The 14914-nt window shown below is 40.8% G+C and overlaps 1 protein-coding gene across 2 annotated transcripts in view; it reads right to left on the reverse strand.

The window, feature by feature from the left end:
• The window catches only part of LOC122772350 (protein TANC1-like), a 63211-nt gene that overhangs the window by 2073 nt on the left and 46224 nt on the right, over window positions 1–14914 (reverse strand). For both annotated transcript variants that reach the window (XM_044030336.1, XM_044030337.1), the window contains 7 exons: window positions 13768–13891; window positions 13508–13683; window positions 10011–10161; window positions 9114–9143; window positions 8926–9017; window positions 8689–8835; window positions 35–135 (listed from right to left, as the gene is read on the reverse strand). In XM_044030336.1, the coding sequence (XP_043886271.1) occupies window positions 35–135; window positions 8689–8835; window positions 8926–9017; window positions 9114–9143; window positions 10011–10161; window positions 13508–13683; window positions 13768–13891 (821 nt within the window). The remainder of the gene's footprint in view (window positions 1–34; window positions 136–8688; window positions 8836–8925; window positions 9018–9113; window positions 9144–10010; window positions 10162–13507; window positions 13684–13767; window positions 13892–14914) is intronic.

Here is a 14914-nt window from a genome sequence, read left to right on the forward strand (position 1 = left end):
TGCAGATATGACTTTAAGTAAAGATGATATGTACCTGCTGCTCCTCTTGGCCCGAGCTCGGGCATAATACGCCTCGTAAGACCTGGGTTTGAGTTCCAGGGCTTTGGTTGCAAAATCCTCAGCGATGCCAAAATCCTGAGATGAAATTAGAGATGTTAGGTGTTTAAAACTGTAGAGTGTAACTTTTAAATATATATAAAAAAATAATTATCATATCAGTTCACACAATGACAATTAAGCTCCACACGTTATTTTGTGACTTCTGTGACCTATAAACACACCCCCAGGATGTCCAAATAAGGAGCTGTGTATTGTTCCCACGGCAATTTACCATGGGTGCGCCTGCGGCACAAATCCGTGCCACGTGAGCACTGAGGGTTAAAGTAATAATACACTTTTCACAACACAATTTCTGCCAATAAACCATGGATGTATTATGATAACTGAATAGAGCACCGCCCCTTTGGCCTGGACTGGCTGAAGCATGAAAAACCAGACAAGTGTTTTCACTAAAGTCACATGTTAACAATAGAAATCAATGCAGACACATTAAAGAGAGGCTCTGTTGACAAGTGCTGTTGATGTTCGTCTGAGGTGAAGAAATCACAGGTGAATGCTACTTTACTGCTCCATAAACCAATCCGTATGTACACCATGTCTGTTTGTTCTAGAGCTGCAACTCGCGATTGTTTTCATAATGATTTAAACTCTCCATTATTGTGTGGATTCATCGTTTGGTCCCTAAAATTTCCGGAAATGTTGATGTGGGTTTTTTAAATGTGCAAATGGGTCAGGGTACTAAAGGATAATCTGTATTTCTGACAAAACCAAAATACGAAAACTGATTTAAAAGCCTTTGTGTACTTTCCATGACTTGGTACATTCCACTCCTCCCCTCTGAGTCGATATATTTGGAATGTTCCACTTCCTTTGTCGGAGGCGGAGCTTCTTCTACGCAGAGAGAAACGGGCGTGGACAAGGAGCAACGGGAACAAACATGTGGACAAACGTGTGGTAACTGCTGCTCAAAAATGTCCCACACATTTCTTAGATTCTCTGTGGAGTTTTTCATCTTGTCCCCGTGTGTGTGTGGTGTGTCTCCAGGTTCTCTGGCTTTCTCCCACAGTCCAAGAACATGCAATATGGGGATTAGGTAAATTGGTCACTCTAAATTGACCAACTGACCTGATCAATCAAGCTTTGACTTTTCCAACTGATTTTGGACGACATACAATTCTATGACGTTTTCGACCGATTTTGGACGACATACTATACTATGACATTTTCGACCGATTTTGGACGACATACTATACTACGACTCTTACGACCGATTTTGGACGACATACTATACTATGGCGTTTTAGACGATTTTGGGCGACATACTATACTATGACATTTTGACCGATTTTGGGCGACATACTATACTGCCCCTGGCGTTTTAGGCCGATTTTTGGGCTTTGTTGCTATACTATGGCGTTTTGACGATTTTGGGCGATACTATGCTATAGCGTTTTCGGCCGATTTTTGGGCGACCTTCCTGCTATAGCGTTTTCGACCGATTTTGGGCGACATGCGCCACTATGGCGTTTTTGGGGCTGACGCCACTATGACTTTTGGCGATTTTGGGCGGTATACTACACTACGCCTGACTTTTTGACCGATTTTGGACGACGCTTTTACACTGCAACTTTTTGGCGATTTTGGGCGACATACAATTCTATGACATTTTGACCCGATTTTGGATGACATGCTGCTCCTGCGATACTCAGCTTGTTCGACCGATTTGGTGACATACTACGCGACTTTTTGACCGATTTGACCGATTTTGGGCTGACATACTATACTAATGACTTTTTAGGCCGATTTTGGGCGGCACTTTACTACACTATGGCGTTTTGACCGATTTTAGACTGACATACTATATACTATGGCGTTTTGAGTTAGAGGCGACATATACTATGGCGTTTGCGGCGATTTTGGGCTGACATACTATACTATGACTTTTGATGGTGATTTTTGACGACATACTATACTATGACGTTTTTGACCGATTTTGGACTACATACTATACTATGACGTTTTTGACCGATTTTGGACGACATACTATACTACAAGAAATTCACCCTCTGATCATCAGCAGAAATAGCTCAGTCCATCAGAAGATGACTTGTGTCTCTGAGGTTGTGCGTTCAACTGAACTTCTGCACTACTTTCAAACTTCAGACCAAAATAAGAAGTTAAAAATACCAGCAATGTATTTTAATGCAGCTCAGGAAGAATAGCTTCTGCTGGAATAACAAGACTTGTATGTCTGAGTTTGTCAGTTCAAGTCTTATGATAACCCCCAAGTGACTCTTCTCAGAATTCTGACCTGGACAAGAAAGTACACCAAGTAAGTTGAAGAATCATCGTCAGCTTGAATGGCTCACACCATCAGAAGGAGTCTTGGATCTCTGAGGTTGTGAGTTCAACTCTTGCAATCAACTGAACTTCCTTCAACTTTAGAACGTCAGACCAACATAAGAATTTAAAAATACGAGCAACGTGTTGTTCTGCAGGTCAGGAAGAATAGCTTCTGCTGGAAGAACAAGACTTGTATGTCACAGGTTATGAGTTCAAGTCTCATGGTCAATTGTTTAAGTGTGATGTTCAAAGTAAACAGTCAAAAACTCTAAGAGAACCTGAAGAACAGAAGTTGCAGGTAGCTCACTGGACAAGCATGCTGCTGTGAAGTCCAGAGCTTGTAGGTTCAGTTCTTGTGAGGACCAGGATATTTTAATGGTCAACATCCAAAGTGAAGATTGAAAGGAGACCAAAAGTCCTAATTACAATAGGAATTGGTGGTGCAGTGGTTTTGTTCACAAACATAGGAATGTGTGAGTTACAAGGTGACTGGTTCAGTTCCCCAGCCTTGCAGGTTCTAGTCTGCAGCATTGCAGGGCAGGTAGTGAAAGGTGAGGTGAGGAGGGGCAGGGCAGGTAGTGTGAGGAGAGGAGGGGCAGTGCAGGTAGCAAGAGGTGAGGAGGGGCAGGCCTGGTAGTGAGAGGAGGGGCAGGGAAGGGTCAAAGGTCAAATACTTTATATTACACTGTGAAGCAAAAGGCTCGCGGTATTCGGAACTGGATTGGGTGGCTGACCCAGCGCCACCTATCGCAATTTCGGAAGCGCTGAGATGGATGGGGGTGGCGGCCGCTGGCCCCTGCCACTGCTGGATTCGTGTGGCCTATTGTCATTTTACACAACCTGATGCAAGCTGACACATGCTGGCCACCGGGGGGTACGACTCACTCGCGCCCTGCTGGCCACGGGGTGGGTACGACGCACTTGGGGTTGGTCATGTGGTGTTGTTGTGTCAGTCAGCAAGATGTTAGGCTTGGTTCTGTTGCCGTGAACAACTGCAGGGCTGGGAATTGGAACTGAACCTGCCACCTCACTGTTGAGACACAACCTTATGGTTTGGAACAAAGCCACCACACCACAAAGGCCGCCTTCGTCTAGGACTGCTGACTGCTTTTAATCTTGAGTTTGGATGTGGAGCTTTAAAAGCACCTGCTCCTCACAAGAACTGAACCTATGACTTCAGGACTTCACAGCAGCGTGCTTGTCCACTGAGCTACCTGCTCTTCCTGGCCCAGGTTCTCCATCTTCAGTTCACTGGTGGTTGATGGGGTCAGGCTCTGTGGACCTGTGGTGTTTCAGGCTGGCAGGGCTGACAGCAGGGGGTTATACCATTTTTTTTTTTTTTTCAAAAAAATCCTGAAAAAGTCTAGTAACTGCTGCTTGAAAATGATTAGCACATGAATTAGACTTCTGTGTGATTAATGTGTTCACATTTTTTTTACATTGTTAACAAGTGAAAACTACGGACTAGTCAAAGTGGCAACATTCAATCAATAAATACACCATTAAATAATGATTCAAATGTGTCTCTTAACGTTTTTGATGACATACTATAGGACAGTTCATATTTGATCTTGTGTTTGCGGTGGAGCAGTGATGTCACGTTAGCATTAGCAGGTGTAATCTGAACACCTGTGGTCGGATGTGAACAGAGCGTCAAGAGAGAATGTAAGAAATGTGTGGGTCATTTTTAAGCAGCAGTTACCACACGTTTGTCCACATGTCTGCTCCTCGTCCTGCTCCCGACTCTCTCTGCGTAGAAGAAGCTCCGCCTCCGACAAAGGAAGTGGAACATTCCAAATAGATCGACGCAGAGGAGGAAGAGGAATGTACCAAGACATGGAAAGTACACAAAGGCTTTTAAATCAGTGTGTCTTTGTGCAGGAGCAGCTCCACCTGTAATTAATCAACGTTCATGTCCTCGCTGGACAAATAAAAGAAAAATAGCAGCTGAAATTGTTGTTTCAAAACATTTTTGCTAAAACAGAGAAAAAAAAAAAACCCACCACCTGTAGGAAAAGCTGCCACCTGCTGGACTGACACACACGTACACACTGGGCTGCTCTCAGCTGTGTTTTCACTCCAAATAAACTTAAATTCACTGCGTTTCGCTGCTTTTTTCCTCTCAAGGACACTGATATGTGTCATCACTCACACGCAAAACAAAAACAATCATTTCTTTAATGAATTGCTCTTGGGGCCCCCTGGTGGTCACGGGACACTAATCAGCCGCTTAGTTGTGCCTTGGGCCGGCTCTGGCCTCATCTCTTGTCATATTCGGCTGTGATCACTCTTTTGTATTCCTCACAGCTCTCCATTAAAACGACCTGCTCCTCTTGGCTGAAATAGGCAGCTTAGGTCTACTCTTCATGTAATAACTGCGCCACCTTGTGGCTAAACATCAGCACTGAAGTCATAACTTCACAAGTTCTCATTTTCAATGATTATTAACACTATTATTGTGATTTGAAGCCAACGGGGCACTGTTTCCGTATTTTGGTTTTGTCAGAAATACGTATTATACTTTAGTACCCTGACCTTTTTGGATAGGTGGTTTACAAATAATGCTAACTTATTGTTATAATTACAGTTTATGATTAATATAATAATCATAAAATATTAAATGCCAAAGCAGTACGCCTGCAGAGGCCCCAACGCCTTATGGCATATGGATTCAGGGGTTTCTTGAGAAACCACGAAACCCCTCTGAATGGCCCGCTGATGCATCCACCGATAACCCTGCAGTCGACCAGTTCCAGCTATTTCCCCGTCCACAAAAGCAGCGATTTCCTCCAAGTCCTCAACTCTCTTTTAATCAACGTGTATGTCATCCAGATCATTGGTCTGATTGGTTGTAGGTCTTTCCAATTGTGCGCAGAGGCATTTTGCTCTATGGAGGTGGGAGGTGATAATTCACTGGCTTCAATAGCGTTGGGCTTGTTGTGAATACAGAGGGTACATTGAAACCCACCTCCAAATCATTGTCAATTGTTTGTTTGCATTACAGTTAATGCAGAAAAATCAAATGATAGGTCATACAGAGGCTATAAAAATGTGCAATATAGAGTGTCTTATATCCCTTTTTCAGCACAACATGGGCAATCTGATGACATTTTTTATTTTTTTTTTTATTTTCACTAACTATGTAAACACACCTGAGCAAAAAGTACTGAATTTGTGAAATTTGGAAATGTGTCACAGTTCAAAGTTCAACTTTTGGCTCATTTTTATGAAGGAAAAGAAAAGAGAAACGGTGTCATCTTGTGACTTCTGCATAATTATCGCTACTTTATATCACTACTAAAAATGTGATATAAAATGAATCCTAACTTTGACTCAAAGACACATAAGAAGACAAATGTGAACATGTGACCTATAAACACACCCCCCCAGGATGTCCATATAAGGAGTTGTGTATTGTTCCCAAAGCAATAATACACTTATACACATATTTATGGCTTGTGTATTCAATTTCTGCCAATAAGCCCTCTGAAATGTTACACACTGGAGCTTTAAACTTGAGGCAGAGCACACTGTTGATACTGTCTGTGCTGCTGTGTTAGTGAATAATTATTCACTAAAGAGTCGCAAAAAAAAGTGGCTACGCAAAGATCGGGGCTCGTTTAATGAACGAGAGAGGGACGTGAACGGACCGAGAACTGCTGCGGGTTTCCACTCTCATCCTCAGTCAGTCTCAGGTGAACCCGTCACGACGCAAACACACAGCGATCCTGTCCTTGAGAGCGAGGTCACGGCGGCAGCCTCGGCTGTGCGATTGTGAACATTGCTGCTGAATGTTTAATGACGGTATCGTGTTTTCTCTCCGCTGGCTTTCTGCCTGCATTCTGATATTATATGTGGATTTAGCCAGCTCACTTGCACGTCCACTGTAAATAACTTCCTGTGGAGAGAGTGTGAGAGAGAGAGAGGGTGCGCTTGGTCTGACAGAGAGCGAGAGAGAGAGTGGCCTTATCACATCACATTATGTGCTCCATTATTCATCAGCCACACTGACCCCAAGGATGACATTTTTACACAGTCTGTAAGGACGACTGTCATCACCGGGGTGGGTTCCAAGTCTGCAGGCCACACACATCCATCTCGTCACTAACAGCACGCACTTTTTCATCATGTCACCACCTGCTCCCAGGTCTTACACGTTCTGTTTGCCAGAGAGATGTAAAATGACTTTTTTTTTCCCAGTGTTTTTATGTTGATTCAGATAAATTATATACACTTTCTGGGCAAAGGAAGAAAAAATAAAAAGTCACATAAAAGTGGTCAGCTGACTACCCTAAAATACTGAATGGCCTGGTTTTTATAAGGATGACAATGCCAGGATTCATCAGGCTTACAAACTCCATTTATAGAAATGTATTTATTAATTTAACTTTATCCTCCACATGAGGGTCGCGGGGGGTGCTGTGCACGGTCAATTTAGAGTGCCCTAATTTATCTAATCCCCAGATTGCATGTTTTTTCTCACACACGCGGAGACCATGCAAATACTGAAGAAAAAACAAACAAACCCATAAGATTTCGAGAATAAAGTCAAAGCAAAATCTCAGATAATCAACTGCAATCTGTGAAAAGATGAGGAACGTGGAGCATACTTTGGTTTGGGCTTCACGAATGAGGAAATACTTCATCTTTTGTCACATCAGTATCAGGTCTCTGAAAAGATTATATGAGAAATTGATAGTAATTAATAGTGGTCGACTGCAAAGCGGCTGCTGGTTACATCTGTGTGCTGTTGTAAAATCGACTTTATTCTTGTAATATTAATTTTTTTCTCTTCAATATGGCCCTGATACGGCATCATATTTAGCTTCAAAAGTCTGTGGCCACTATTGAATCTTGGACATTGACCCCAAAACATCTTTTGCAGTTCCTCAACTCAGTGACACCTCTGTGTAAACTAGATATATCGCCTCCTCTTTGCTTAATAAAGTTTCAGGTTGCATTTAATTTGACACTGTGATGGACAAAACGCGTGTGGCTGTGTCTATGCAACAAGATTTCCCCATGACGAATTCATGACGAAGCAAGGCAGCCATTTCATACACAGGGGCAACTCAATGTGCTTCACATATTATTCAACATTATTCAAACAATTCAAATTTGTAACACATAGAAACTCCGAGGTCACAAATTCCAAAGCCTTTTTTGGTATCTAGGCTCAATAATAGAGCCCAGAGCAGTGGTCTCATACTCAGTTGACCTTGGAGCCAATGAGCATCATTGACACAAACGTCCAAATGATTGGGGGAAAAAAAAGCCTCATAAAATTCCTATTCAATAAAGATATTCAGTTGTGGTTAGCACTCTTGCAGCAAGAACTCCCCGGGTTTGCAACGTGGTCAGAACAAGGGTCTTTCTTGCAGACTTGGGGATTAGGTAAACTGGACACTCATTTCGTAATCTTTGTTCAATACACTTACTGGTCAGAAGCTGTCAGATTCAAATGTATCTTAATGAAATCACTGCTTCCTTCCATGCAGGTGGTGTCACAGCAGCCCTGAGTGCTTGATTAAAGGGGATCAATAGGTCTTTCATCTCTTTATACCACAGAGTGAAAAACCATCTGGACCTGCTGCCTTATTGGGTTTTTAATTTGATTTTGCCCTTTTAATATCTTCTCTTATGAAATGCTTATTTTGTTTGTCGCTTACTAAGAGAAATATCCATCTTTCTTTTGTCTTTACTGGGCTGGGATATAGTTTTTGTTTTTTTAATAGGTTACAAATGTCTGTTGTTCGATCTTTTCGGCTTAGAATAAATTGCATAAATCTTATAATCTTGTAATCTGAGCTAAATGCAGCCCAACAAAACATTTGAGCATGTGATTTTTTTTTTATCTTTCACACATTCACTGAGTTCATAGGTCACGTCGAGGCGGCGGGGCAAGGGGTTGTCAATCCCCAGACACAAGAAAGAAAAAAACGATTGCAGACCCGTTCCTGGGGGTCAGTGTGTGGACTGTCTGTCCTTCAGAGACAAATTGAGGTGATTCCTCTTTGCCATGTTTATGTCACCAATCATATTATCGGTCAGTGTCCAGCAGCAGGTCATAGGAGATGTTAGACGAGGCAGGAAAATAAGAAAAAGATAATATACTGTTTCTAAATGGAGTTCAAAATCAGGTCCAACACTGGAAATGTGTCTGTCACGACCAAACTGCTGGAAAAAGGGCCTAAATCTGTGTATTATGATCATCATCTACCTGAACTTGCCAGCTCTTGCCACCCCCTCAGTGTCTAAGTGTTAAATAGTGCATGGGGAACTCACGTTGGTTTTCCTGCGGCAGCGTGAGAGGTTGAGATAGAGGGAGACCCGCAGATCTTTGAGGCCTTTCAGCTCCTCGCCTTGTCCCTCGCGAGGAAGCTTCCTCAGGGCGTACTGGTACCGCTGGCCTGCCTCCTTCATACGTCCCTTCTGAGAAACACACAGTGATTAATCCTGAAAAAAATTCCTAGAAGTCAAATTCAAAGCAACAATCTTTCTACTACAATCACTGTGACATACCTTGTAAAGCAGGTTGCCTTCCTCCATGAGCTTCTGCAGCAGGATGAGGAGAATGTCTGGTTTGGAGGAAGCCATCGCCCACGTCGCGTGACCTGACGGAGTGAGTGACACAAATATTTATCTTCCTCTGATGTGGCTCGCCTCGTCTCTTTCACTCTTTCACTCTGTGTCTCGCATAAATTATATACCTGATTGCTCGTGCGGAGCCGCTCTGTGGCCTTTCAGTCAATGAAGGAGAGCGAAAACCGAGGAGGAGGAGAAAGAGAGGAGAAGATTTAGACTGCTGGATGGAAAATGGCAGGTGCTTCAGGAATAGAGAGTAACAATGTAATGTATGGAACAGGAGCACTCAGAGAGCCAAGGCTTATACACTTTATATACAAGGCTTTATCTACTATTCATTTTAGGATTGATTTTAAAATTGTATTGCTGTTTTTTTAAACGTTTGGCATCATCTTACCTCTCGGAACTTCTCAGAACTTTCTTCCCGCTCCATCCCGAGCTCTGAGGTGTAATAACAGGCTGTTTTTAGACTAAAAACCCAAGGGAAATTGGGTTTTCCTGTAGCTAATCCTTAACTTTGGAACAAGTCACCCATAGAAATCAAATCTGCCCCCACTATTGATCACTTTTAAAGACCCACTTCTTCTCCTTGACCTTCACATCAGGATAGTCAACCCGGACACTTCTATGTCGTTTTTGCCGTTTTACTATTCTAATATGTCACTATTTTACTGTTTTACTTCTATTTTTATCGATTTTACGTTGCTGTGCTACTACAAGAACAATGTCTAATGTTTAAGTTGTTCATTATTTTAATATGGAATAAATACTTACATAAGTGTTGTGACTAACTAACATCTTCTGGTATCTTTTATTTACTGAAAACTTTCAACATTTTGTCATTATCCACATCCATGCCTCATATGGATAAGGGCAGTACTGGCACGTATTTGGGTGATCACCTGATCACAAAAACATCAGAAACTGTAGACAGGAAGTTGCTAACAGAAGGACAAACGTACAGACAAACATATCTCATGCTGTTATTTTTTGTTAGTAATGATAAGTACAGCATTTATTACCCATCTTAGATCCTTTCTTGAGTAGTGAGGCCACCAGCGCCGGGTTCTGGCAGCCAGTCTTCCGCTCTGAACCTCTGCTGCTGCTGCTGCTGCTGTTGCTGTTGTTGTCGGCTCGTTCCAGCACCGCTCCATGTTCCACCAGACAATGCACCTGGACACACACACACACACAGCACAGTTCATCTGTGTCCTGTCAACTGGAATATTTTAATATTTTGGAATCTTTTATTTCTCTATTTGTTCACAACACAGAAAGCTGACCAAGTCGTGAACCAAAGGCAAGAGTGCAAAACACTACACCAACTGTGTGTTCATTTGTTTGCACGAGGAAGGACGGCAATATATCACTAAGTCAATATTTTGATCCACCCCTAATCTAAGAATAAGAGAAATAAAAGGAAAATGGAAAAACTCTCAAGAAATTAAAAGCTAATAAGGCAGGGGGCGCTACACAATCTAAATTAAAAAATAAAATATTAATTCATTCAAATATAAAATCAAATTTAAATCCTAAATTAATAATAATAACAATAATAATAATAATAATAATAATAATAATAATGATAAATATTTATTGGTTATTACATTTTACTAGTGTGCCACACGGTTGTCTAGTGGTTAGCACTCTCGCCTTGCAGCGAGAGGACCCGGGTTTCGAGCCCCGGTTGGAACAAGGGCCTTTCTGCATGGAGTTTGCATGTTCTCCCCGTGTGTGCGTGGGTTCTCTCTGGGTTCTCCGGCTTCCTCCCACAGTCCAAAAACGTGCAATGTGGGGATTAGGTGATTTAGACACTCTAAATTGACCGTAGGACTGAGTGTGAGAGTGAATGGTTGTTTGTCTTGCTGTGTGTGGCCCTGCGATGGACTGGCGAACTGTCCAGGGTGTACCCCGCCTATCGCCCGATGTAGCTAAGATTGGCACAGCACCCCCCGCGACCCTCTGGTGGAGGATGAAGCGGTTAGATGATGACTGACTGACTGACACTTTACTAGTTTATTGTTGTGTCTCATACTTTTACTGTTTCCTTTTACAGTTAAACAGCTGAAGTGTTTGTGTGGTGTTTGTATGAATGGATGAATGTGTATATGGATGGATGTGTGTAAGGATGGATGTGTGTATGGATGGATTAATGTGTGTATGAATGGATGAATGTGTGTATGGATGGATGTGTGTATGGATGGATGGGATGGATGGATGTGTATATGGATGATGATGATGGATGGATGTGTATATGGATGAATGTGTGTATAGATGGATGGATGTGTATATGGATGAATGTGTGTATAGATGGATGTGTATATGGATGAATGTGTGTATGGATGTGTGGATGGATGAATGTGTATATGGATGGATGTGTGTATGGATGAATGTGTGTATGGATGAATGTATGGATGGATGATGTGTATGGATGGATGAATGTATGTGTGGATGGATGGATGTGTATGTATGAATGAATGTGTGTATGGATGGATGGATGGATGGATGATGGATGGATGAATGTGTGTGTGTATGAATAGATGGATGGATGTGTATGGATGGTGATGGATGAATGTGTGTATGGATGGATGAATGTGTGTGTGTGTATGTATGGATGGATGTGTGTATGGATGGATGGATGAATGAATGTGTGTATGGATAGACTAGGAAGATGCAAATGATTTGCTCATCTGGGCTCAATAAAGTCACCTGAATCTGAATAATAACATCATGATGATACTGATCGGCTGCACATCAGTAATAACTGATATTTATCATGTTGACTGTTGTCACCGTGTTGGCCACACAATTCTTCTAATTACCTCCACTGGAGACATTTTTTGGTAATATTTTCACAATTTTCCGTCTGTAGGTGAGCAACACACATCAAAAAGTAAAGGACAGAATTTTCTAGGGATCCAGGACAGATTTAGATGCAACTGTCTGGGGATGTAGTTCATGGCCCAAGAAAGATTTTGCTATTGATCTCGACCCTCATCTGGATTCAGGGCTTTCTAGTTTTTATTATGTTTTCTTTGTGTCTCTGCCACAAAAGAGCAACAAAACACAAGGATCAGATTCAGTTAATGATCCAAATGGAAATTCTTGGTGCATCATTTAATTTCTGGTGAAAAAAAAGGGATATATTTGAATAATTTGTTGATTGTACACTTCATACAATATTCCAAATTAGCAACACTGTCATATTTAGGTGATTTGCGGAATCTTTTAATCAAAGAATAAATGTCATTACCTTGCTGTTAATCAACTGATGATGTTTTTACTTCACTCACGCTGTGATTATAACTGTATAAACCGCTGTTGAAAAGCATCATTATAATCATCTTATGATTGATTTAATTTTAACAGCTACAGAGTGTTTTGACACAAACACATGTACACATCTTTCAGGGTTAGGGTTTTTCAGTGAAGAAAATATATTATTAACCAATGATTATTGATGTTTTTATTATTATTAATTATTCTGTTGATCAATAATTGTCATAAAACGGTAAAAAAGTGATTATGAGTGTTTCCCAAATCTCAAAATGATTCCAAAATATCAAGCGCTCTGTCAAAAATTGCGACATTTAAAGGTACAGTTTGTAATATTCAGGAGGTTTGTATAAGTTTAAAATCACTTTAAAGAGCCTTAGAACAAGTTATTTATATTTATATATTATTTAAATTTAGATGTATATTTATAAACCACATCACACTCTACATTAATGAAGAGGAATGACTGTAGTTCTTTGACATTGCTTGGGTAAGTGTGAATGGAGGACTTTTCCTTTTATTTAAATCTGCACTCTCACCATTAGACGTCACCAAATCTTACACATTTGACCCAGGGGTTGCGTTAGCCGAGAATTCTATTTTTACTATACTTTAGGAAAACGATGACATCATATTCCCATCATTCATGTCTTATGTTTTTTTGACCAACTACTCAATGAAAAGTAACTGAAGTCAGTGTGAAAAGACACTAGATATCACTAGAACACGTCCTGTCTTTAGAGATTTCACACACGGGGGTGAAAAAAAAAAGGTGTTGAATCGTAAAATAAAGAGAGGAGAAAACAAAACCTATTTTTACTTGAATAAACAAAACACATCAGTGATTGTTCCACACACAGTCAGCTGCACTGGACATCCACAGCGCACCAGTTTATATGTGCCTTGTGTGTATCAGTGCCCGCAGTAAATACAGTTAGATGCATCTCACTTGCGCGGTAGAATTGTGCATTTCCTTCTCTGAAAGTATTTAGGTTTATGACAGAAAGTCGGTAGATTTGTCACTAGTCGTTTTTTTTTTTAAAAAAAGTTTAAATATTCACACGGAAAACGGCACGAACCATAAACAACATTATTTCCCTTTTTTTACAACCCTATCTGTCAAAATGCAGTTGATTGGACCTTTAAAAATAAATATATAAATATATATATATATATATATATATATATATTATATAAACAATAAATATCTAAATATCAGCAACAACAACAACAAGACACCTACTGTATCTGCGTCCCCATTAAGAGCAGCTAGGTCTAGTGGAGTCCGTCCCTGTCTGTCAGGTTGGTTCACGTCTGCACCTGCGTCCACCAGAAGTTGCACGGCACTTTTCTGACCCTTCAGACAGGCCAGGCTGAGAGCGGTCAGACCCTCCTGATCAGCGGAGGACAGAGAAGCACCTGGAACCACAAAACAACACAAAATCCATTCACGGTTCAGACACGTACTCGGACGTACTGCAGCGGGAAGGCGGAGACTCTCACCCTTTGACGACAGGAGTTCCACAGTGCTGGTGTGGCCCTCGGAGGCGGCCAGCATCAGTGCGGTGCGGCCCTGCTTGTCACAGACGTTGATGTCAGCACCATGTTTGAGCAACAATTCTGAAACCTGTAGAAGAAGGAGAGGGACATTATTAGCAGATAAATAAAATAGCAGAAGAAGAAAAATTACCCAGAGAGTACAAAAAGACCTATATGAGTTAATAATACATGTATTACATATTAATAATAATAAATATGTATTAATAATAAATAATACATACATTTTTTATAGCAGTTCTGACATTTAATATGAGTTATTAATGGAAATGCCAAAATTCAACAGTAGAGTGTCATTTTGACTCTTTCTGTTCTATGACTAAAAACACATTTTTAGGAGTGAATTGTACTGCTCAAAAATGAGTCGTTTAGCAGTTAGGCAGATGACTTCCTGCCCCCACCCGCCCATGCACTGCTGCTGTGTACACACAAACGCTCCCTCAGTCAGGTCTGATAGTATTGCTTGACAGATCTATGATTTGATGTTTACCTGACAATAAACATGTCATCAATATAGAATTGATCATATGTGTGATCATATGTCGACATTAACTTTCATGTGACAGTCTAATCAGAAGTAGATGCTGACACAATCTAGAGAACTAGTTAATTGATGGTTAATAACAGTGCAAAAACACTAGTTATAGTCAACAGGAACTTTTTTTATAGGGTTAGGGTTAGAATCTGTAGAGGACAATCAAAATATAATTTTTGATGAATTATTGTCTTGATCTATACACATCTCATTCTACAGACTGAAGAGAACACGCTTGTTTCGCACAGATCTGCGCAAATATCACACAATAATCATTCTAAATACGTTTTTTGAATGAATAAGAATGAGAGTAATGATGTAAAAATGACCATTCCCTCTGATATCGCGAATCATATCGCAATTCCTGTCAAAATAATTGCAATTTAGATATTTATTCAAATGAATTCAGTGGTACCAAACAAAATCTTGAATCAAGATCTATAGCAAACCAAAACCTTCATCTCAAGAGAATCGAAATCTGTCCTTTGAAATGTTGAGCTACGCTGCTCAGAATAGACAAACATGGCCAAAAACACAAGCTCCTGGTAACACATTAGA

This window comes from Solea senegalensis, linkage group LG7 (genome assembly GCF_019176455.1).
Source record: "Solea senegalensis isolate Sse05_10M linkage group LG7, IFAPA_SoseM_1, whole genome shotgun sequence".
In the NCBI taxonomy this organism is placed as follows: domain Eukaryota; kingdom Metazoa; phylum Chordata; class Actinopteri; order Pleuronectiformes; family Soleidae; genus Solea; species Solea senegalensis.